Source organism: Rhea pennata, chromosome 11 (assembly GCF_028389875.1).
Source record: "Rhea pennata isolate bPtePen1 chromosome 11, bPtePen1.pri, whole genome shotgun sequence".
NCBI lineage: Eukaryota > Metazoa > Chordata > Aves > Rheiformes > Rheidae > Rhea > Rhea pennata.
This window is the reverse complement of record NC_084673.1, coordinates 2,587,619-2,613,545: the sequence shown is the minus strand read 5'-3', so window position 1 is coordinate 2,613,545 and position 25,927 is coordinate 2,587,619. Positions and strand designations below refer to the sequence as shown.

The window sequence follows — 25,927 nt, the reverse complement described above, 5'->3', positions numbered from 1 at the left end:
CCCAACTGTTGTTCCTGATCTGGAAGTCATAAATTCTTTTCTGCGTGTTTGTGTTACATGTAGTAGGTTATGAAGCTAAAGCACATGTTTGATAATGGTAAAGCTGTAAAGTGAGATCTGAGTGTGCAGGACTGTAATGAGGGCATCTGTTATTACATGAGACTTAGTTACTTGTGTTGCTGCTTAAGAGGTAAGCTTGTATCAGGCTTTCATACTTCGCTTGAATTCTATCAACAGGCAAAATTGGTGCTTTTTCTGGTGAGTAGTGACAGCCGCAGATGCTACCGTGTTTCATTTCAAAATCCAAAATGAAGAAATACACCCCATCTCCTTAAGATTCCAGTATGACTGTAAATTGCCATAGTGTGCTGGCTTAGTCAGGCTGAGACAGTCATGAGTTTTCTGGAATAACTTGCTGAAGTAGTTGGTTTCAGGTATTGTACACCCACAATAACCTGTGGTCATGAGTGGGGTGAAATGAGTACATAAATGCCTGTGTAGTCAGGTAAATAAGGCGCAAGAACAGTAGGTAAAAGTGCCCTTATTATCATTGAAAGGGAAATGATATGATTTAAACTTGCCTCCGTATGTGTATTTTTCTGCTCTGAGATGTGACTGCGTATGGTTACCCTCTCAGCTGTAAGACTCTATAGGTGCAGTCTTGCCTTTCCATCTGGATTAGCCGAATTTATGTCTGCATGGGGATGGGATGGGACTTTGAGAATGGTGATCTGTATTCCTCTGTACTCCAAAATAAAATGTGGTGCACGGTGGAACTGGAAGCGAAAAACCCAATGTTCCCTTTTCCCAGTGTACTTAGGCAGAGTTAGGGACCATTTGGCTGGGAGAGTCTCTGGGAAAGCACCAATCCATGGAAGTCGTTTGCAGGAACATGTTGTTTGCATGTTGAGTCTCAGATCTGCTGTGATCTGTTGGGGAAAGGGGAAATGCTGTCATAGCTGTCATAACTTTCTGCTGCTAACAGGATAACACGCTGGGTATCTGCGCGGATGGTCCGTTAGCTTGTGTCTTTGCAGCTTTGGCAGTAGGCAGTGTGTTTAGCATTCCCTTTGTACTCTTCGATCAGGAAACGGAAAGTTTGGTCGGAAAAAGTCTTCTCAGCAACGTGATGTGCTCATGTGGGGTAAACATGATTTTGAATACTACTAAAGTTTTTGCCAGATAACTTTTATTTTATTTTTATTGCAGGCTACATAAATTGGTTTAGAAAAAAGATTTTTTTCCCTCTTTAGGGGATTACTAGAACTATTTTAACCCGAGTATGAAAATCCTTACGTGGGAAACTAGGGAAAGCAACGTTCCTGAATTTGTGAACCAGAAAATTCACAGCATACTCCCAGTGCCCAAGAAATTAAGCTTTATGAAAATTTATAGTGAAGGTAATCCAGCTACCTTAGTTCTGCCAAATAGCAGTGGTCTGGTGAGATCAGAAAATCAGTGATGTTTCTGTCCTCTAAAGGAGTCTGTGAAGTCAGCAGCTATGAAAGCGAGAACACTTTGTTCTTTCTGTGCTTTTACCAAGTCTGGTTGTCTTTGTGGCCGCACACCCACACGCCCTCTCTCCAAAAAGGTATTTTGCAAAAGTTTGAGCTCACTGTGTTTATTTCCTGGTCTTGGTATGAAATCCAGACTTGTGATGTTTCCTCTGCCTGCTGTGAGAGGTAGCACATCTCCATGCTAGACCAGGCCCTGTGGTGAGGTGGCAGCATACTCTCCGCAGGTCATGTCTATGTAAAATGTTATATTTGCATTATGAAGTTATAGTGCTTATTTGAAAAGGTAAAATAGTATGATGTGAGGTCATTACCCGTAATATTGGGGAAGATATTTTTGAAACAAATATTTGTACTGATTTTTTTTTTCCAATTTTTGCTTGCAAAAAATTGAGCAAGGCAAAGGTTGAGGGAGGCAGATTAAAGCAGTCTGAAAACGGCTGTGGCTAAGTGACTTTTGCACACTGAAATGTTTTAATTCTTTTTAAAGTTGTAACTTAACCTTGAAATGCCTACTATCTGATTTGGGATACTTTTTATTTTTCCTGTGGGATTTTTTTTTTCTGTTTTTCCTACATCAGTGTCCTTCTAAGGAGTTGTTACGTGGAAGTTACCTTTAGCAGCATAGGTGTCAATGTAAGAATTACTGCTGAACAGTGTATGCAGCTTCCCTCTGCAACCACACATGTAGTTGTGCTACAAACTGTAATTTTTTTTGAAGGTGTATATGTTCAAGGACCAAGAGCTTTGAGAAAGAAACCAAAAATGAACGTATTTTACCTCGTCACCCAAAGTTAGTACTACAGCTTGGTAGCTTGAGGAGGTGTTAACGTGAGCTGGGGTTTCTTCAGCATGCCGGCGTGCTAGCTGGTATTTTGGAGACAGTGAGGCTTAGGGAGTAAAGCGTGTCTTGGCTAGTAAAGGCTCTTAAGAGTAACAAGGTTCAGTGGCATCTCTGCACCTAGGTAGCAATCATTTAAGCAGCCAGAAGAACTCCTAATCTGAGAAGACCCTTCTGTTTACAGACAAAACTTACTTTTAAGGAGACTGGATATGATCTCTTTCTGGATAAAACAACATCAGTACAGTTGTGAAAAGGTTTTCTTAGAAAATAGTGAGGAGAGTGGACTTGGAAGCTTTTGTGCTTTGTATGAAGCAGAGCAACAAATGAGGTTGCTAGAAGTTTTTAGGGCTACTATGTTGCTAATTCTCTGGGTGGGATCAGGGTTTTTAAAAGGTTTTTAGGCTTTGTGAGTACAGTAACATCATTGTACTAAAGAAAGCAAACTTCACATGGCTTTTTATCTTGTGTATGTAATTCCCTTTTTGATATTATGTGTATTAATTTTCTACCAAAAGATACAGAACCTGGAATTGCATGGGGTTCTTTTTGTTTTGAAGACATTGATATTTTCTGAAGTGTGAGAAGGCAAAAAGCGACAGAGAACCCTGCGTGCGAGAGGCAGGTGTGTTTGGTAAACCCTAAGCATTTTTGCAGTGAGAATCTGAGGTGTTGAATCCGTGCTGTTTGTTCAAAGATGCTATTGCTGTGGTAAAGACGATGCTCCCTACGGCGCCACGGGAGTCCTGGTTTTCTCTGAACCTCTTGACTGAAGCGTTTCGCAAGCAGGGTACTTCATTTTCTGATTCTGCGTTGGAGACAGAGGAGTTTTGCCCCTGTTGTACAAATGGGGAAATAGATGCAGAAAAAATGGAAATGGCTTTCACTCTCTCTGAGGCTCAATCGAGCTCAAACAGTCTTCAAAAAAATATATATATATATATTTATATATATATATATTTAGAAAATATATATATATATATTTTCTAAATAATAGTGAGCTTGAGAAAGGACATAGGAACACAGTAGTATGGGGGAGGTACTGTTGTTATTGAGACTGTTTTGAAATGTGAATGTACCTTTCTGGTTCAGGTAACTCTTTGCATAGTTAAAAGATTGAAAGCCATTTGAAATTGTTTAAAGTTAGATACATTGTTATTATGTACTTAAATGATTTAAGCATTAAAGCAGCAGAATTACCATATTTTTCAATGACAACATCTCTTGTGTTGGCGTAACAGTATCCACAATATGAGGAAAGGGAGGTGTAATATTTTTAGGAAGCTGGTGTCTAAACTGACAGAGTTAAAGCAGAACAAAAATAATTCATCAGCTAACAGGGAGGTACCTTTGTACTGCATCTAATGCAGCAGGATCTCTGTGGCCTCCTGTGACAGTTGGAAAAAAGGGTTAAAGGTTTCATTTTTGTTTTGCTAGGGGAGACAATTTTGATTTAACAGCTATCAGTTGAATAGCAGATAGATAGTAAATTGAGTTCAGTGCATTTTGCTTCTTTAGTGCTGCTGAATATATATCTTTATGTGAAAAAACAAATATTGACTGAAGATAAGGTCATGGTGTAAGCTTGATGATTTTTGCAAACGTGCGCTTTTTATGCAACATTTTTTTCTTTTCTGGTGTGTAGCATTTTTATTTCCCTGAGTGATCAAAAATAGACTAAATTTCAGAGCATAGAGCTGAGAACCAAAACAAACACTTTCTGCAAATCTGGAAACAATGAATTTTTATTTCTCATTTGTCTGTCTACTTGTATATAAATGCTTCAATTTTATAAATGATACAGAAGTGTCTTGCCAGTTAGAAACCTTTTGGAACGATCTTTTATCTTCTGTAATATCTTTTGTTTAGGTAGGCAATGATATGATGATACAATTTGGAAAATGGGTCAGATTGGTCATTATGGTATTAAACAGAAGGATTGCAAGGTGCTAAGGAGTTTAATAGCAGCCCCTGTGAAGCCCAGAAAAGGCATTTCTTCAGGAAGCCTGTTATTGCCGGTACTTGAGAAAACCCACTTAAATGCTGATGTTAGGTCTTGAAGCATTATTAAAAAAAATTCTCAGAAATTTGAAATCCAATGTTCAAGAGCTATAAATTAGAATATATAAAATTAAATACCTAAAGAAATTATGAAATTATGCATCAAATTAAAGATTAGAATTAGGATATGAATCTTTCTACTAGACAAGGAAATGAGATTCATAGTTATCTTCATTGAATCTACTACATAGTGCTTTTTTCCTTGATATTTTTGTGCATTGATGTTAGAGACTGTTTTGTAAGGGATTTTAAGTGTAGCAATTTGAAGTAGTTTTTGGTTTTTTTGCAGTTTTGTTTTGTGACTGCCACTCTTCTGATCAGGGCTCTCTTCACTGATACCACATGCTTCTTATTTCTCAGTTACACTGTCATAAAAATGAAATGATCTTGAAGCTACTGCTTACAGTGCTAGAGGCTTTGTGGGGAACGTATATAGAGGGCCATTGACCCTCCCATATGATCTGGAACCCACTCTGAAGAAAGATTTTTATCATAATAGAAAAAGCACTTAATTTTATTTTTGAATGACAATAGTAAAATTTTATCTTAACTGTCTGTGTGCATATGTATATATATACATATATGTAAAAGTTAAAGTTGAAAAATCTTCTTTTATGTGAGTTTTGAGGACTTTTATCTTTAGTATTACTCATTCTACTCCTGAATTGAGCACTTGGCATTAACTTTTAGTTGTGACTATTTTTGCCTATTATTCCTATTGTGTTTTTTTTTTTTAAGTAGCTTTTTTGGTTTTTGATCATCGGGATTGGACTTCCTTTTTACAAGAGCATGTACGAAGTGGTCTAAGATGATTAAGGAGGTTCAGATTTATGAATTAAAATAATAAAGCTGACATTATCAAATATTATGTTTGATTTAATTTTAATTTACTTTAAATTCTGGAGAAAATCAAGATTTTCTTTTTCATTTTGTTTTGGCAGTAAATATCATTTCTGCCAGGCAATTAACTGGATGTGGACGTTTCAGCCACTTGTTCCCGACATCCACCTACCAACACATGAAGATGCACAAGCGGATTTTGGGGCATCTATCATCTGTTTACTGTATAGCCTTTGATCGCAGCGGAAGAAGAATTTTTACAGTAAGTTTAAAAATTGTACTTTTCTTGGAAGATTATTTTTCTTGGTTTGATTTCTTTCCTGAGTCCTTTAATAGCTTCTTAATTGCTGATGGAGATGCAGATACAGCCTCTAGAAGAGAAGGGAAGAAAAATCTTGGAATATTTGGGAAAAACTGTCTCTTCCTGGATGAACATTCACTTGACTTGTTTTGTTTAAAAATGCTTGTAACTCCAGTAAGCTGAATTTTAGCCAGCTATTTCCTTCTGCATTTAGAACCTTACAAAAAGGTTGATTCAATACAGAGCCTGTAACCTTCGCTTGAAATGTGTGCTCATTTTTCTATATTTATTTATTTATTTTCTTGTTGAATGGCAGCTCTGATATTTGAGAATTTGGAATTATCTTGCTTGCTAAGTTATATATATTTTTATATGTTTTATATATATATAAAATATATATATATAACTTGTGTGTGTGTATATATGTGTGTGTGTGTATGTATATATATATATATATATATATAAAAATAAAAACTAAATTTTACCTTTTGGTAACTTTGGAAATGCTGGCAACTCTTCCCAAACATTTCAGGAGAAACTTGATGGTAAATAAAAGGCTTCATTATTTCATCTGTTATTTACAACTCTATAAAATTTACCTGCTATAATTTGTAATATGTTAGTGAATAAATGAATGTTATTTTAAGTTTTTCTTTAGAGTATATTAACATACATTTTGGTGATACTACCCTTGCTTTTCATTGTGTGTATTTGTTAATTCTGGATTTTTCAAATTAATAGTGCATCTTTTAACTGTTAATTCTTGTCTTGTCTTTTCCTTGCTCTATTTTTCTCACCAGCCCTCTCTATTAGCAATAGCTGTTTAGAACCTGGAAGGCTAATTGTTGCCTTTGTGTTATCTTACTAGCTTCTCTGCTTACTATAAATTGGGTAAATAGGGATGTTACTATGATAATTATACTAGATCATAGCGAGGCCTTTCTATTTTTGTTTATACCACAGAAAATCTGCAGTTCTGTGAATCACAGTTAAGTGATTTGTCTATAAATTTAAAGTCAAAATGATATAGCCTAATCTGTAAATCTTTAATCAAGTAATTTAAAATCAAATGATGTTGACATTATGTTTAATTTTACTCTATTATGTCCCTGCACATATAATGGAATCCTAGCAGCACACTGGAGAAATGGAGACAGAGACTCAATCTAGCACTCTGATGCATCAGGATTCTTTTTCCAGCTCAAGGATTTTTTTTTCTCAGAAATTAGGGGCAAAATCGGTGGGTTTTGTGGTATCTGAATAGTATAAGGGATGGTGAATGCTTTAAAAATTTCTGTAGCTATTGACCAGATTGAGTACAAAGTTATGTAGCTGCTAATGCAGGCAGAAGTAGTTTGCAATAATCTGTGTTGATTATACTCTTGGATTGTGTCCACTCCCTAACTGCATTCTTTTTGACATATCATTTCAGTTGCACATGGTATTTATTAATTTCTCTCTTTGAGTGGCTCAATATCCTTCCATTAACAAAAATTGAACCATGCAGTACAGCTGACTTATAGCTCTGAATCACGGCTGAGGCACTGAGATGCCTGATGATTAAATGCTCTTTTGGCTTAGAGCTTAAGTCTTATGATCAGTCTGATTTTACTACTGAGTGGCGATTACTTACACAGATAAATGTGTCTGCTTATAGTGTGTAATGAAACTTTTTATCTTCTTAAATTTGCCTTACTCGTTAGTGAACCATACTGGGACGACTTATGTTAGCAGCAGTAATCATATCTTAGCGTGAAATATAAAACAGTGGTCTCTGTTATGTGAATATCTAAACCCTGGCCTCCATAAAATGATCCCTAAATACAGGTAGTTGTGCCTGTCTGGGATCCCACGGACATTGTCCTTCTGACGGGTCCGTGGCCCAGTGGTGCTTTAGCTGCTTAGATGTCTACACAGTGTATTTTGCACACAGAACATCTCTATGTTATTTTATATAATCTTTGGAAATTTTTGTGTGGCATTAGGGATCAGATGACTGTTTGGTCAAAATCTGGGCTACAGATGATGGGCGCCTGCTCTCAACGTTGCGAGGACACTCGGCTGAAATTTCTGACATGGCTGTTAACTACGAGAACACGCTGCTTGCTGCGGGCAGCTGTGATAAAGTCGTCAGAGTCTGGTGTCTTCGAACCTGTGCCCCACTTGCAGTGCTGCAGGGACACTCAGCTTCCATTACTTCCATACAGGTAAGCAATAACACTTTCCTAAATCATTGATTTAAAATGATGCTAAGGGATGTGGATTAGCAGTAGGGGCTGAACTTTCTGTCTGGGTTTGGCAGGGTAGATTTGCCCCAGCTTGAGGGTGTTGCTTCCCAGTGATCTCTGCAGCGGCCAACCGCTGCCTGAATGAATGATCTTACTTCTGCCAGCTACGTTTAACTGCGTGATCCCACTGCTTCCTTCTTGTCAGGTCTGGCAAATGCACAGCCACCAAGCATGTCAGATCAGCTAGTCGATCCAGTGAAAAAAGGCTCATGTCTTTGCTGGTAGTCCTTGCACAGAGACTTAATGAACATTCCTGCATTGCTACAGAAAGTTTATTTTTCAGAGAAATACTGCCTGCTAAAAATCCTCAATCCATGTTGCTTCTTTGCTTGGAATGTATCTTAGTCTGTTTTTTAAGGAACTGTCCTGGATATTGCAGCATACAAAGACGTTGCAGCTGCCACAGTACAGCACAGATCAGGGTTTGTCGAGAATCTGCACTTGTGCCTGTGCAGTTTCAGTTGTTACATGGCAACTGCCCATGTAACAACTGCCCAGTGAGCAGTAGCAGAGCAGTAAAAAATGATTAAACTGCCAGTATTTGCTTCTGTAGTCTAATCTCTACAATTTGACAGGCTGTGCACATAAGAGGAAAATGTACAGACATGTTTGTCTCGGAATCCCTCCTTGGTAGCCTTGCTGCTTTTGATTCGTCAGTCTTACTCAACGTGCCTGTAGTCCCTGTGGCTTCTCTTTTTCTTGCCTGCATTTCCAATTTTGTCTGATTTAACTAACCTGCAGGTTAGTTACTTTAAGGTGATTTTCTGGAGGCTTGTATTTTACAGCCTAGTTTTGCATTTTGTACATTTTTTATTTATATAGCCTCCCTACACTTTTATAGAATTCTGATGCAATAGAAAATTGTATAAGATTTTCTATCTGATTTCAAAAAGTGAAAGCCTTTAGCTTCAGAATGAAAAGTTTTTCTACTCCGGAGGAAGGCAGAGAAAAGTTTCTGGAAGAAGGTGGGAACAGGCATCTGGTGATGCTGCTGGTCTTTGTAGGGCTTGGATATAGGAATTATTTTTGTCTGTGTTACTGTATTTGATCCAGTTTTGCTCCTAGAAAGAAGTAATCTCTCAGTTTATTGCTTAAATAAGGGGATGTAGACTTCAATGTTTCATTTCTTCAATTTACTAAGTTTTGTGCAGTAAAAACAAAGACTTGCTCATCAAAACGGAGATATTCTCCATTTTCTCAACTTTATTTTTATGAGAGTTCAGATTCTGCGGTTATTTGTGATACAGGTCTCCGCTCCCAGAGGAAAAGCTAATATGTTTATCATGAAACGTGAATCTCTTGTTAAGTCCATTTACAAGCTTCCATCGTGAAGGGAAGAAGGAAGTTAGCTGATTTAACTGTTACAATTTTATTTTTAGTTCTCTCCAGCAAGAAAAGGAACAACACGATACCTCACTTCTACTGGTGCTGACGGAACAATCTGTTTCTGGCAGTGGCATGCTAACACCGTGAAATTTAAGTAAGCTTGTTTAGATAATTATTTTAAATAAAGGGACAACTTATTTGGAGTTTTAGAGCGCAGAGGAGTACTAGGACAGTTAAATAAAGATGTGTTCCTTTTCAACAACTTTCAGCAAGTTTCCTGAGGATGTATTCTCCTATAAATGTGCTGGTGGACCACTCTGGCATGATTGCCATACCAGTGTGGGAGACAGAGAGGGGTCTACTCTCGTGTGTTGCAAGTCCGTACTATTACGACCCAGAAGAGAGACAGAGGTCTGAGCTATTATTTCTGTCCTTTGCAAACCAGTGTTGTGGAAGAATGTTCAGCTTTTATGTTTAGGACCACATTCTTCTCTAAAATGTGTAGGCAAAGAAGTTTCAGTGCTTTTAATCAGAAGAACGCCCATCTGCAGGTGTCATCAAACCCACAGACATTAGGGAGTCAATTTTAGTAGAACAGTAACTCCCTAATTTCTGTGTTAAATATATTTGAGTTGGTGAGCGTAATGACAAATATGTTAAAACAGTCTCTTCGATTTAGAAAATGGTAGTTTTCTTGTTTAATAAATTAAAAATAAGCAACAGTGAACTTGGATATGAATTCTGAAATAGAGGATTTTAGGATGGACATGCTGATCTTACCAACTAAGTTGCTATGCACTGTTCTTGTTGTATGGCATTGAATTAAACTAGTTTAAAAAAAAAATGTTGTGTTTTTGCAAATAGGGATCGCCCTGTAAAATTTGCGGAAAGGTCCAGGCCTGGTGTTCAGATATCTTGTTCATCTTTCAGTTCTGGTATGTACACGTTATAAAGTGGGGGAAAGTATTTTATCCTTAGGTGGCAAGACTTTCAGGTCATTTTAAATACAAATAGTGTTAAACCCGTCTTCAGTTAATTACAACACTGTCAAATTGTGATTGTTTGTAATGCAATTTTTTATGCTAAGTATCTGCTTCATGCTGTTTTTTTTTTCCTTTTTCCTTTTAAATTTTTTTTTTTATTTTTTTAATTTAAGCTAAAATGTCTTGACCATTTCAGAGAAAGGCTAAAGCCTTCAATCTTTAGCCTATTAGTTTTCTCTTTGTGAAGTTCTAGTCTCTTGAAAAGTTCTTGAAATCTGGCAGACAGCTGGCCTCTGCTTAAAAGATTACACTTCTGCTAATCTTCCAGAATTTGGCTAAATTCTAGGAGGATCAATTCTCCTTTGACGTCTTTGGCCTTCAGTAATTCCCAGTGTTTCCCACTGAGGAGTCTCGGTCTCTCCTTCTGCTAACCAAGCTACACATGGAGCTTCTTGACAGAATAATCAAGTTTGTACCAGCCTGGGAGTATAGGGGCAAGACTGGGTTATCTCATTAGTGAACAGTTATTCAGTGATCTATTTAATGCTTTTTCTTTACACTGAGCAACAGACTGTGAAGCAGTCTATTGAATGATCATTAAATGGCCCAAGTTCTTACTGTGAATTGGATGTTTTTGAAAATACCATTTTTCACTGAGGTCCTTTGTTCCAGCTTTCAATTCTCAAAAACAGTGATATTACAGAGCAAAATTACATGATTTCTGAAATTGGGAGCTGTTCTACAGCCGTATGATCCTTACCCATATTCCTTTTCTTAAAAACGGTATTTCTGATCTTGCTAAAACTGTATGAGTGCCATAAACTACACAATAGTGCCCAGTAATAGCAATTATTACTACAAATAATATTTTGTGCAATATTATAAATAGAAAACAAATTAACATTAAAAGAAAATAGTTTGATTTCTGACTCCTAATTCAGCAATATTTTTTTATTATGCACTTCAAGTAAGTATTGAAAACTTACGTAAATATCTTGCCTAATATTGACCAATGAGGATTTTAAACTATTTTCTGTCTACTTTTTACATAGGCTGAAAGCACTGCAGTTTGAGGAAAAACAGAATAATTCATTGGATGAATGTTGTGACTTGGAATATTATCTTTCTTTGGCCATAAATGTTTATGATTGGAAAATACCGTAGAGCTCGTAGTTATTTTAAAGTTCATATGTTCTGAGAAAGTGCAGATCAAATACAAATTGTTTATGTTAACTTCTTTCAGATCATATTTCTTTATTGAAATTTTTTCTTTCAGACTGTAATGTGCTGCCTTGATAATAATGCAGTGGTTAAAATTTGTAGTTCCTTGGGTGGCTTTTCTTCTCACGGAAAACACTGTCTTTCTTAGGTGGCATGTTCATTGCAACAGGTAGTACCGACCATGTGATAAGAATATATTATTTGGGCTCAGAATCTCCAGAGAAAATTGCTGAGTTAGAGTCTCATACGGTAAGAGAAGAATCAGAAAGCAAACCTTTCTCCCACCCCAATTTACCTTATTTCAGGAAGTTAAGTTGGATTTGTACATCATAGTCAACTTGTTTTCTGTCTTTAGAATTCAGTTGGCTGTCAACACTGTGATATTTAAACAACCTGAAATTGTATATTTATTTTAAAATTCTTTTTGCAGAATGTCTGCAAAGTGTGTGTCTTATGTAGTTTATCCTCCCAGAAAAAACCTCTATATGTGACCAGGAGGTCACAGGGCTAAGTGATTTTCTTATATTCTTGAAGTATGTGATGCAAGAAGGGATTAAAGTAGGTCTTCTACTTTAGCAGTTTTCATGCAAGATATTATTTTTCCTGTTAAATTTACTGTTGAGTATTTAACAGTCTCGACCGAAAATCTTTGTAATGAGAATAAACGAAGTAGATCTGATTTTAGAATATGCAGTCATATTTGGAACATGAGAGTTTTTTGGGGGGAAAAAAGTTAAAAATATCCTTTTGAATGGAACGTAGAAGGATTCTTGTAAAATTCTATTTTAAATACATATATATGATGACCTTAAATATTAGTTGTTAGGTTTCTGAATCTTGATAGTTTTTGTTAAAACTGCTGAATGTCTCAAAATAACTTAATACAGCCTGATAATAAGAAAGTGTCACTAACATAGTATCAAATATTTCTTCATTTCTTAGTTTCCTCCTTTATTCCTCCAAAAATTCCTTTAATTTTTGAAAGTCTAACCTTCCTAATGTCACAGACTGGTGTCAGCCCACCCCTGAAAGAAATTCAAATTTGGATCCTTAGTTTTCAGAAGCTAGAAATGTCAGCAGTAGTAAAGAACAGCAAATGCATGTGGCCAACACAATTCTGCAGAAAAAAAAAATGCAAACAACAAAACCATATCTAAGACTTAATATTTGTTTCTGACATGTTAAATGTGGAAATAAAGCCAAAGTTTACTTTTTTTTTTCCAACAAAATATTTCAAAGTCATTTTGTGATAGGTTTAAAGGTTGCAAACCCCTTGTGATCCTTTTCACTTGTCACCTGTTTTCTCTCTTACTGAATCTTGTACCCACGAGGTACTCTTGCTGGCTTAGACTGTTTCTTATTCCTGTTAACTGCGTGGCGTGTGGAAGGTTCGAGGTTTCCCGGGCAGAGCTTACACTGAGTCGCATATGGTGCGATGGCTGACACAGAAATCCCTTGTACTGCTAGGGACTACTGGAGCAACAGAAGTTCTCTACCTCTCTGGATTTTCTGTTTTAATGACCATCACCATATGACTGGGGAAATTCTGACTTCAAATTTGACTTTTCTAATTACAAATTTGTAGGACAGTGTGTTGTAAGAGATGTGTAGGAAGATGCAATTTGATTGTTCGAAGTTCATCATTAAGATCTTTCTGGATGAGCTTTTTAGCTTACAAAACACTTGCTGTTTTTTTTCCCCTCATTTAGGACAAAGTAGTTGCAGTCCAGTTCTGTAACAACGGAGACAGGTAAGTGGGCGTCCTGGGATTTTCCCATGTGAAGTATGGTATTTATTTTTCCAAATAACTTTTCAGAGAAAATCTGGTGTAACAATAAGTGTTCTATGACTGTGCATTTATCTTGACTTTTTTTTTTTTAATTTTATTTTAAGATTGAGCAAATTGCAAACTAGATTCTGTAGCCTTTCTCTGTAAGTGTCTCACTTAACAAGACTGGCTGTGGAGTACAGAGCGGGCTACTTCTGGAGTAAGAGGCTGTGTGACACAAGTGAGCATTATAATAAATACAGTTGTGAGCAAAAATTAGACCAGTTAGCCAGACGGAAGAGTGTGCTTCATGATCTGGAGAGCAATCGCCTACAAGGAGCTGTGGTCTGTTTTTCGCTAGTGGAGCATCTCTTGCAAGGTGTTCGTGCTTTTTTTTTTTTTTCCCCAAATATTATTTTTAACTAGTATGTCATCTAGTTAAAACGGAAGAGAGCTGGTCAGCTTTATGATTTCAGTCCAGTTAGAGCAAGATGAAAAATAACTGTAAATATATATTTATTTGCCTGTGATTTATCTGTGTGGCTCTCGTATTAGTTAGTGACTTCGGGGTGTTCACGTGCGTGGTGACTGCACCGTGCATCTGTTTGCCCTCCATTTCCCCTGCGTTCTGCTGCATTTGCTTTCAGTACCATTTATACTAGTAGGGGACTAGAAAGCAACCAGTGATTGGCATAATTTTAGAATATTTTCCTAACAATATATGACTGTGGATACATTGCTGAAAAACAAGCTCGTTCACGACTTTGATCCAAATCCTTGGTGATTGATTTCTTCTGTCAGGCCTTCTTTGAGCAACGGTTTGAGTAAGAAAGTTGTCTTTCCTAATGCTCAGAGTTCTGAGAAATATGGGGAAAAAAGGAAGGCTTTTTGTTTTTTAATGAACAGACTGTTAATTCTTAAGAGCTCAGCTTTTGTGAGGCTCTGTAGAGAGAAACCTGACAAGGAGCAGCCAGGCCCTCTTCTTGTATTTTTAACTCTAAAATAATTTTAAAAAACCTGCAAGATTTATTCCCACAGGGGAGTAATCCCAGAACAACTCTCTTCAGTGGGATTTAAAAGTGCAGTTGATTGTCACATCCCAAATTTGGATCTAGCCTAGTTAGCAAATAAAACTTCCTTGTTTAACAGGTCAGTGTTAGATACATTAAAACTTTCCTTCACGTGTGTTCTTCCCATAATCTTAAGGCCTTTGGGTTTTGATGTTCATTTTGTTGATTTGCTTTATTCATGTTAAGACTAGACAGTAGTGCTCATCATAAGGATTAAAATCAGGGTGTTCATGATGAAATTTATATAGGTGCCTATCGGCAGGTGTGTGTGTCGACACACCTGTGTTAGTAGTAGGGCAAGTTACAGGCGGTGATCAACACTGTGCAGTGATCGGCATCATCGCATAGGCGTAACTCTGCCAGCTTTCCCTTGTATTCCTTACTTTGCTTGGCAATCCAAGCAAAACTGTAGCTCAGTTATAGCTCAGTATAGCTGCACCAGTAGTGAGACTTCTTTGTCATGTGAAATTATATGGGAGTAAACTAGAGCTTAGTGATATAATTATGCTAACGGTTCCTTCCAGATGATGTGATAGCACAAGCTGCACTGAAAGTTTTAATTCATATAGTTGCTGGATATTATACTCATCTGCTACTATCCTGCTTTTAATGGAAAAGTGACAACTTCCTGTTTATTTTAATATAATGAAAGAAAGAGTTGAAAGTAAAACAGGAACTTGTTACAAGCTTTTTCTTTTTTTTTTAAAAAACACTTCATCATAGTGGAAAAGTTCAGATCAGGGAAACTGAAAAGGTGAAGCAATCGCTTATTAATATAAAATTGTGTAGACTTGCATTTTTGCATGTAATGTTTATAAATAAATGTAATATGTTTTTAAAGGGATGGCTGTCCTGTGAAAGCATTTAACTTGAGAAACTTTTTTTGTATATTGTCAACAAAAAATGACTTCTGTAACATCATCAAACTGCTTTGACTTAATTAAAAGTATTCACTAGATACTTAATTTCTTAAATAGGAGGGACTTTTAAAAGAAAAATAATTGTATTCAACTTCACATACAGGGCTATTTACTTTTGTTGCACTTGGGTATTTTCCTTTTCTCTCTTCACCCTCTCCCTAAGTTAATGTATTATAATTTATGCTAGACTTCTGGCATGTATTTTCCTTTTCTTTCCTGCCACTATGAACTTCTCAAGGGATTTGCTGATGTCATTAGAAAGGGAATGTGCAGCTTGTATGAATTACAACATTGAAGTCATTCCAAGGCCATCTGTTAGCTGTAACCAAACATAATTAATGTTGTGAGATATCAACTGCTTTGTACTGTACCATGTCTGATATGAAAATTGTAACCTCACTGTCTTTGAATTACACTCCGGATCAGAGATGCGCAAACAATGTAAAGAATAAGTGTTGAAAAAAGATTAAATATTTTCTAGCTGCTGTACTGTTTCAAATGGATTTGCTCTTGGCTCACCAAAATTTTGTAGCTGCCTGGTCCCTGTGACAGTAATTCATGGATGTTTTATGACTAGTTAAATACACCTATGTTTGGGCATATAGAGTAAAACAAGTGTATTTACACGTGTGTGTGTGCGCGTATGCACATATGCAAGTATACAAGTATGCATTTACGAGTGTATATACATACTTATGCATGCACGTGTGTGTATGTTTGTTTGCTGCGGAATGACATAAAAGAGCTTGCAGAGAGCTGAGAGATGACTGATGGTCCTCTGCCAGGCTCCAAAATATTCTTGCCATAGGATTGAGCATGTCTCAATGTCAGACATTCTTGCTGAGGATGGAAAACTGCATAAGGAATCTACTGAATAATGAGAAAATAAGATCATAAGTTAGACATATGGTGTTTGACCAAAAGCAGCGATAATTTATCCTTCAGAGTTAGATAACTTTTTTTTTTTCCCCCCTCATAGCTTAAGATTTGTCAGTGGAAGCAGAGATGGAACAGCAAGAATATGGCAGTATGAGCAGCAGGAGTGGAAGAGCATAGTCCTGGATATGGCTACTAAAGTGACAGGGTAAAGCAAACCAAAACATAAGACAGCTTGTAGCATCACTTATATGTGAAACAAAATCTTTCATCATATTTAAGCCTATTTATTTATTTCCATTTTGAGTGAATATTAGTGCCTATTTTTTGCGAAAATTCTGTGTCTGTGTGTTCAGTGATATAATTAATTAGGCTTGACAGGCAAACATTAATACCTCAATATGTCTGTACTCTAATGGTTGGTGAATACTTGATTTTTTTTTTTTTACATAAGAAGTAAAAATGTCAAACAGAGTTCATATCACTGAGAAGCTATAGTAGAGACTCATTGATCGTATACTGACCTGCACGTTTTTTCAAATGTCTGAAACAATTGTCATTTTATGTCATCTCTCTGCAAGATTATAGTAGCGACTGCCAGAATCAGTCTCTTCAGGTTATTAGTATTTCTTTCTTTTATTTTATAAAATATGCTGTGCTATATTGTTTTTTGTAGTATGGAATACAGTTAAAATTATAGTGAATAATAAAATTAAAATAGAGAAAGATCGTGAGCAAAATACACGATATGAATGCAAAAATGAACAAATTCAAGAGTTTCTAAAGAGTCACATGGTCACTGGTGTAGGTAATAGTAACTGAAATCATAGACGAGACTGACTGTTTCAGTAAGTAAGTTTAGTAAAAAAGCTCTTATATTGCCCATTAAAGATTATTTTACACATCCCGAAGACAAATGACAGTAACCCAAAAGTTACTGAGAGGTGTGAAATTGATTCCTTTCTCTGGCAGTATTCCTTCTAAAATACATTTTGGATTTCTTATTTCATTCCAAGGTCTGGTTTGCTTGGCAGAATTTCTTGTAAATATATATCCAGAATGTTTTTAGCATTGTATTTTTACTTAATTTTTCAGATACGAGATGGGATATGTTCATTCAGTTCTCAGTTCAGTTAGGGTTTTGGCTTTGAGCTTTTCTTTCTGTGATCCTCAAGTGGCTTCGGTTAGTGGGCTTGTAACTGAATATGCGCAGTCACAAAAAGCAGAGCTGGAGAAATGCATTAGAAAGGTTTTGTCCATTTCACTCTACACTTTTGCAGAATTCTTTATATTTCATGTGGTTACATTTCTAATAAGCTAGCTGGCAAGGTGTGATTTGGATTTATTTAGCAAGTTTGGACTTGTTACAGAGTTTACTTTAGGAGGTTGTTTTGATGACTGACAAGAAAAATGCCCTTAGGAAAAAGACAATAGAACTGACTAGTTTGAAAGTTGGGTAGACCAAGAAGGTCATTTAAAAAGTTTAAATGCTCTAAGTTTAGAGGAAAAAAGCTGCTCTAAAGTTTTCCTTGAGCGATTTTCTAACTGCTCAAGGGAATAAAACTCTCTACGTGTGTCTTAGTGCACAGAATATTTACTGTACCTGTTTTTATCACTGCAGTACCCATGCATCATTCTCCTTCGTTGGCCAGTAGTCACAGTGGTGGCAACCATAATTTTGCTATTTTCAAACTGAATTACTGCTGTTAAATGTTACTGTGTACAGAGGTGCTGATTTATTTCCTAAATAATACATTTCCTTAGAAACAACGTAGCATCTGGGGAGGACAAGGTTTCTAAACTGAAGGTTACTATGGTGGCCTGGGATAGACATGATGCCACCGTCATCACTGCAGTCAACAATTTCCTTCTGAAAGTGTGGAACTCATCCACAGGACAGCTTCTTCATAGCTTATCTGTGAGTAAAATTCCAGTAAATAATACCGAATTGTTATAATTCATCTCTGAAAATGTTTTGAGGTTGAACTGCATTGTCGTACCTCTTGGTGAGGAAAGTTTTGTCCTGAAGTACGCCAGCTGCCTCCTGCATATCGGGAGGAGTAATGTCCCATGGGGAAAGGAGCTGATAGCTAAAGTGCTGCTAGACCCTGATGATTGCTGGCTGACAAGGGAGACCTTCGGAGGCCACTGCCTGTGCCCAGATTAGAGGGCTGCAGCTGTCCTCCCTGCTGATTTCTCCTTCCTCCCCCTCCCGCTCCATCTTGACTGTGCTGAGCTACGGTCTGAGGTATTTGTAAAGTGGGCAGTAATGAGGCCAATCCCCTGATGGAGAAGTGGCCTGAGTACAGACTTGGGTGCAGTCTAATATCTAGGAAATTGAGCTGCTGTAGAAGTCTACCTGTGCTGAGATGTCCTCACACTAAATACTGGCATGTTTGGAGATATTACATGAAGAAACATACTTTATTTTTCACCCTGCTTTTATTGCAGGGTCATGATGATGAAGTTTTTGTTCTGGAAGCTCATCCGTTTGACCAAAGGATCATACTTTCAGCAGGTCATGATGGAAATATTTTCGTATGGGATATAGACAAAGGAACAAAAATTCGCAATTATTTCAACATGGTAAGAGTGATCAAGGAAGTATTTCTTTTTTTCACATTTGTGCAGAACTGGACACAAGGCACAAGCAGGTTTCATTATATACCCACGGTGACCATGTTACAACAGGATATTAAAGGATATTAATCTTGCATATTAAAAGAGAAAATCCTGTACTGTTCATTAAGCAATGCCAAAGTATGTTTTTGCATCTTGTAAATGTAATAATAGATCTTTTATGAAAGTATATTACATATGAAAATTATTCATGTGTATTGGTATGTTTATATCATGCAAAAAATGAAGCAAAGTAAACCAGTAAGTCTGTATGTTTTAACACGTGGCTGTGATCTGGAAAATAGTATGGTTGGCTTTGTGCTGCAGCTATCTTAATATGCCCAGTGTCAGATTTGTTGCTTTGATCCTAGTATTGAGCAAATGCAGCTGCACTGCTTCTCGACCTGAGGTAGCTGGGGTTTTCTTACCTGAACTTGCTAGCGCTTGTGTTTGTGAAACCTGCTTTTGTGGAGCTAACATGTCTCTTATGTCTCTTCTGGTGTGGGATTGCCCTGTATCTTCTAGTAACACAAAATGGACACTTTTCAGTGGTTGTTTCAGAACTTACCTTGACAGTTGCACTGAAACTTCAGGAAATGAGAAAGTGCAAGATATTAATTCTTGTTGTTCAGTTAAGCTTTATTATTAAAGTGGAAAAAATAAAAATGCAAATCAGTCTTCGGCAAGGTGACAATTTACACTGAATTAGAGTTCAATATTTGAGGGAGGACAGGTGAAATTTTCTTGCTAATACTTGTTTAGAGATTGTATGATTTTAAAAGGGATACTGTGTACTTGGATACAGATTGAGGGCCAAGGCCATGGAGCTGTATTTGATTGCAAGTTCTCACCAGATGGACAGCATTTTGCCTGCACAGACTCTCATGGACATCTGCTACTATTTGGTTTTGGATGCAATAAATATTATGAAAAGGTGGGTTGAATGAAGTTTAAACTCGTCTGTGTCTTGACCTGATTTTATGTTAGAAGTATTTGTGTTACCGTTTATTCCCTCCCGCTGCCCCAGACTAAATAGTGGTTAGATCATGGAACAGTTGCCGTTATACTAAAGTCAAAAAGATTCAGATAAGGGAATCTTTAATCAGAGAAACAAAGCATTAATTTCTGTCTTCATCTCCCTTGGTGTCTTCTACTCTTGAATTCTGATCTTTGCGTCAAGCTCAGGTAATAGAACACGTTTGTAGTACGAGTCTGTTCTCTGTGATAACATTTCTTCTGCTGATCTTAAGTGTAGGAGTTGGGGCATGTGGGTATAGGAGCCATTCCAAAGCAGCGAGACAGCTGCAAATAGCCATTTTGTATTTATATATTTTATATTTATATATTTATTAAATTTTCTTGCAGATTCCAGATCAGATGTTCTTCCATACAGATTACCGACCGCTGATCCGTGATGCAAATAACTATGTTCTGGATGAACAGACTCAACAGGCTCCACATCTTATGCCTCCTCCATTCCTGGTGGATGTTGATGGAAATCCTCATCCCACAAGATATCAGCGGCTAGTACCAGGGAGAGAAAATTGCAAGGATGAACAACTTATTCCTCAACTGGGATATGTGGCTAATGGTATGCTATCTGAAATCCGTGTGTAATACATATATTGCACCGTACTGAGTACCAGTTCAGTAGGCTGTTACTATAAGGATCTGCTTAATTAAGTTCTTCTGAAAATAGTGGTTTAAATTTGGTGTAGAGTAGAAGAGGAGATGGGGTGGCTTTATGGCATAGAGAAGATGTTTGGAATCAGCTTCCCTGGAGTTACAATGAGGAGAGAGCAGTATTCCAGTATCTGTAGGCTTCTGTCAGGTATACAGTGACAGGCTCAAAGAATTGTCCTGTTAACCTCAGTGTAGCAATACATGCAATTAAGGAAGAAGGAAGGCAAGACATTGAAGAAACACTTTTTGTCCTTTAAAACAGGCTTTGTTTTTCCTGTGGATATAAATTTGCAACATGCTGATCTCCGTAAGATGTCTTCCATTAATACCTACCAAAGCAGCGTTTCTCTTTATGAGGAATCGTATTTGTGTTTTTTTTATACATAGTCTGTAATTTTAGGTTTTTAACATGACTTCTCTTTTAAAGGCAGGTTTTTGGCTCCATTTATTCCATGAGAGCAGAAGGATAGCTGCTGGTCAGATACTGTTCAGATCAGATAGACAAATTGTGCACAATTTTGAATTTGTTTCTATGGTGTTTAGTAAAACAGAAATTAATAATTTTGTAAGCAGTTATGGCTTTGTTCTTATTAAGGTGATGGTGAAGTAGTTGAACAAGTCATTGGGCAGCAAACTAATGACCAGGATGAAAGTATTCTTGATGGAATGATTAGAGAGCTACAGAGGGAACAAGATCTAAGGCTAATTAATGAGGGAGAAACTCTTCCAAACCCTCCACTCAACAGATCCCACTCTGTTAATGGAGGTAAGTGGACCTTCTTTACCTCTATTAGCTGTTTCTTTTACTAAAGCATGGTAAAGTACTAATCAAAGTATGTTAAACTTGCTGCATGTTTCAGGACTATGTCTTTAAGGATAGTTTTTTCTCTTGTTCATATAAATGTTGTTGACCTGTGTGGAGCACTTGAGCATTCTGCTAATGCCAACAGAGGAAATTAAAGTTTAAGTTGCAGCTGAGGACATGCAGTGGTCTTAACTAGACATTATCTTGTTACTTAGAACTGTTAGAGTATAATTAATTCCATTGTAAGCCTTTTATAAAAACAAGTATGAATTTTACTATATTATCTTGATGTCACTTAATCACTGCAGGGATGTTGCTTTCCATTTAATCATGTGAATCATTATCATGTTTAATCTCTGATAATCAGAGAATGTCAATGGAATAAAATGTTGTGACAGACTGATGGCTTCCTGTTGCAGCATAAATGCTGAAGCTGAGCATCAGTGTTTATAAAATAAACGGCTGCTCCATCTTAGTGTTTCCTTATGAAACTTGACATTATTCTGCTGTTAGCGTTCTGCTATTGTGACTTTAATGTACACCCTTATTAAAAATTAAAAATAAACTCAGATGTGAGCAGCTGACTGTGAAGCAGCTGACTGTCTGCACTTCATGTAACAGAGCAGATGCTACGGACTTGCACTGCAAGTTATCCTGAGCTTTTAAAAAATTTACATGTGCTAATAAGTTAGTTCTAGGTTAAATGACTGATTATACACATCTGAATTCAATCTCTATGGTAAAGCTTATTAGGATTACTAGATTTGGAGTTGCTTACCTTTAGAGTGAAGAAGAAAACGGTAAAATATTAGTGAAAAATCCAAAACCACGCTTTTGCTTTGATCTAAATTGGTAGTGTCATGAAGGTGGTCTAGCAGCCAGTGTCAGCTTGCAGGAAATCTTTTCTGCTTCTTGTGATAGGTTTATCTGTTGCTCAATCTCAACCTTCAGTTAGAATATATTTGTGAAAGAGCAATTTTAAATGCGAGTGGTATAGAGATTGATGTGCTGTTATGGTCCAGAACCGGCTTTAATCAGTGGCTTTACCGTATAAACTACATTTGTTTATGTGAATTAGGTCCTTAATACGTAGTCTAATCGACATTTTAATAGCTAAATATTTTATATCTGTTTGCATTACTGAGAATGTAATATAAGCATGTAAAATTGTGTTGCTGTATTCCCAAATGACAAGATAATTTAGGGCAACAGTTGCCCCCGTCCTAATATTTATCAACCTTTTTGTCTCACTTTGTTACCTAGACTCAGTCTCTGTGATTTCTCCTGAGTATGTAGCATCATGTTATGGTGCTACCTGAGGAAAAGTCTAGAGAAGGAGCAATGCCTCTGGCTCATTACAAATACAGAACAAATTGCGATACTACAGAAATGTGAAAACTTGCAGCAGTCTATTGCTTTTGGTAGCAGTCTTGCCGTTTGTTGTAGCATAGTATTTTAAAGGCTCTGAAGTCAGGATTCTTAACAATCAACAGGACTTTGGTTTGTTGGCCACTTAAATGCTCTTAAAACTTTCCTCACAAATTATATTCTTTGCTTGCATCAGATATCTCAAAGCTAACAGCGCATCACAGTATTTATGACCATGTGAAGTGGTATGTGATGTTACAGTATGCGCGTCGTAGTCCAAATAGCTCCAATAGTCCAAATACCAATATATAAAAATCTCCTTTGTCAGAAGTAAATGCAAAAACAGTTAAAACAGTCAGTTTTGTGCATCCAATAGATCAGATGATATAGGAGGTTGTGCTCTTTTATAATGATCGGTGGATGCTTTCCCTAGGAAAAGGGAGCTGAACTTTGTTCTTTGGTACCAAAGGAAGCTCTGCGCAACGCTTAAGCCTTAAATCCTAAATTTTATTGATGGCTCGCGGAAGTAAAGAAAAATCTTTTTCTTTTGTAGCTCTCCGAAGTCCAAGTTTGGATGTAACGTCTCCACCAAATGTTGGTCTCCGGAGAAGCGGTCAGATTGAAGGGGTCCGGCAAATGCATCACAACGCTCCCCGAAGTCAAATGGCGACCGAGAGAGATCTCATGGCATGGAGCAGAAGAGTTGTGGTGAACGAGCTCTCTCCAGGTGTCAGCAAGTAAGATGCTACCTACGTGTGCTAGGAAAAAAAAGATTAAACTGTGTTATGTTTTAATATTTCTTTCATATACCTCAACTAACAGATTTGTTCATTTAACTGTAGATGTGATTCTAGGGGTGAAGTATGTGTGAATGCTTCTAGGACTACTTTTCCACAGGTTTCTGTAACAAGGCAACAAGCAGTATTTTAATGTGTATTTTAATAAGGCTCTCAATTAATGTGAATAAAATGGATGTTTCCTATGTGTAATTAGGGTCCAGGAAGAATGTCGAGCTGCCAAAGGTGAAATAGAAATTAATTTATACACTGTTGAAAAGAAGAGAAAGCCATCCCACACCTTACAACGGGTGAGTTAATTCAGCTGAAGAGGAAACTTGGGTGTGAAGCAATACTGAGCACACAACAACAACAAAATCCAACGTTAAGAAATGTTTTAGAAGATAAATAGTACTGTTACTCCATCTCTCTAACTTTTATCTGTAGTTGTAATTTTTCTGTATTTTTACTGTAATATGCAATTAGCAGTGATAAATCACTATCCCTCAGGCTTCAGTAGTGGGGAAATGCTGGGGAACAGGGAAGGCAAAGCCACAGTGGATATTCAATTTGTGGAAACTAGGAAAAATATTAGAGGTGTCACACTACTTTAAGTGATTAGTTTTTATCTTATCCAGAGGCTGCAGGTGTTTGTTAAAAAAAAAAAAGGGATTTCTTCACAATTCCAGTTTCCAAGAGGGACTGCAGCTTTTAAATAAGTAGAGCAAATATTGAACCAAAAATTGAACCAAAAAAAAAAATGTGCATGCACCCATACAAACACTCACAAGTGTAGAAATGATGTCTTTTCAATTCTGATTCTGGATTTCCTGGTTGTCATCTATAAATGGGATATAATGTCCAGTCATTCTAATGAGGCAACTTTTACGCAACATGGCTCACTATTAGATATCTAATCTTTTTCTTTTTGCCCCTCCTGTCCTGTGACGAAAGAATGATTATCAACCAGGTAGCGGAAGGTCTTTGAGAAGAAACCAACGCAAACGCCAGCATGCCTACCAAACGCGCTCCACGATAGAACACAATCAGCAAGGAGCAAGTCAAAATGCACGTGCACGGGAAGAATCAGACAGCTCCTCTGAGGTCTGATACAGCAAGTGATTCTTTCAATATGTTCTCTATTCACAAATAGCATGGTTGACAGCAGATGTGCTCAGAGTACTGTTGACGTTAAGACTCCATATTCCTTTCTCTGTCTGGAAAGGAACACTCAACTCATTGAGTCTCTTAGATTTGTGCTTTTACTGTAGTATGTTGATCTTGGAGAGAGAAGGATCACTTATCTCATTGCCAGTACAGATTCAAAACTAGCTTGGAACAAGGTTGTGTATTTTTGGAAATCTGAAACATTTTCAAGTAAATTTAACTATTTTTTGTTAAACCACTTGCTGTTTCGAGCATTCACACATAACAGATTTCATACTGCACGTGTATTAGGGGTCACATTCAGCACTTTGATTTTGTCTACATCTGTAGACAATTGTTGAAAGAGATTGAGTATTGGTATTAATCACTGATATTGGCAATGGAAGAACTTAAAATATCCCAGCTCAAATATAACTTGCTGTCATTGAGGAAGCATGCAAAGTAAAAAGACTGAACATCGTCACTTTGTAAATGCTGTGAATAGACAGAATAGATGGAAAATTCACACTAAAATACGTTAATCAAATACTGAAACAAGGTCTCTTACTATGGTTCTAATACCATTAAAATTCACGCTTCTCTTGCTATAGGAATTATATAAGCCTGTAGTTTAATATTAATTAGGATAGAGAAAGAAACTGTGGACTTAATTAAAGCTAAAACAGTTGTTAAATACAGAACTTTCCTAAGGTGAGACAAGTCATACAACTTGTTTGCAAATAAAGATGAGACATTTTTAAACTCGACCAAAAGTGAAACCTTTTGTTTTTAATACAGGAAGATGAGACAGCTGGTACAAGTGATGCATCTTTGGATGATCCTGTGGCAGCATGGCAAAGTGAAAGCAGTTCCAGGTAGCTTTATTAGTCTCCTGATTATTATATTTAAAGTAAGACCAATTGATATTGTAATAATAATATGACTACAAATTCAGGGAGAAGTATTACTGCCCGATCTCATAAACCATAGAAATTCATTACAAAATCACACAAATTCATCGCACCTTATGAAAGATTGAAGCAGGTGAATACTTGCATGTGTTAAGACACCAATGCAATTGCAGAAGTTTTTATAACAGTACTTTACTGTGAAAAACAGAGTGGAAAAACTCTTAATATTGAAGACTAATTTTTTTTGCAATTCTGTAGGAAACTGTTTTGGTTGGTTGGGTTTTTGCAAAACAGGTGCCAGTTTGTTGTTTCTACCAGAAATGTTGACAGAAGTACATAGAGTTCTTCCATTCATACTTTAATATGTCCTAATTTGTTCTGTTGTCAAGACGTATTTTTGTACAAGTTCTACAGTCTCATTCTTAATGCTGTCCTTTTATGACTAGAAGCAACATGAGCTAATGTAAATACAGTATGTGAGTTATTTAGATGTTACATAAGCCAGCAAAGTATTTTCAAAAGAATATGCCGTTGTTATCTAAATTTTTCATGCATTCTATGTAGTTCAGTCAGTGCTTGTAACCATCTGTGATTTGGTGAGATAAATAGT

The 25,927-nt window shown here is 36.7% G+C and overlaps 1 protein-coding gene across 4 annotated transcripts in view; it reads left to right on the top strand.

The window, feature by feature from the left end:
- BRWD3 (bromodomain and WD repeat domain containing 3) overlaps window positions 1–25,927 on the top strand; it is a 59,410-nt gene that overhangs the window by 14,320 nt on the left and 19,163 nt on the right. For all 4 annotated transcript variants that reach the window (XM_062584992.1, XM_062584991.1, XM_062584990.1 and 1 more), the window contains 16 exons: window positions 5,358–5,518; window positions 7,543–7,764; window positions 9,225–9,325; window positions 10,036–10,106; window positions 11,524–11,624; window positions 13,085–13,125; window positions 16,113–16,217; window positions 17,774–17,927; window positions 18,461–18,595; window positions 19,434–19,562; window positions 19,994–20,219; window positions 20,907–21,077; window positions 23,038–23,221; window positions 23,478–23,571; window positions 24,215–24,364; window positions 25,205–25,281. In XM_062584992.1, coding sequence (XP_062440976.1) covers window positions 5,358–5,518; window positions 7,543–7,764; window positions 9,225–9,325; window positions 10,036–10,106; window positions 11,524–11,624; window positions 13,085–13,125; window positions 16,113–16,217; window positions 17,774–17,927; window positions 18,461–18,595; window positions 19,434–19,562; window positions 19,994–20,219; window positions 20,907–21,077; window positions 23,038–23,221; window positions 23,478–23,571; window positions 24,215–24,364; window positions 25,205–25,281 — 2,122 coding nt within the window. The remainder of the gene's footprint in view (window positions 1–5,357; window positions 5,519–7,542; window positions 7,765–9,224; window positions 9,326–10,035; window positions 10,107–11,523; window positions 11,625–13,084; window positions 13,126–16,112; window positions 16,218–17,773; window positions 17,928–18,460; window positions 18,596–19,433; window positions 19,563–19,993; window positions 20,220–20,906; window positions 21,078–23,037; window positions 23,222–23,477; window positions 23,572–24,214; window positions 24,365–25,204; window positions 25,282–25,927) is intronic.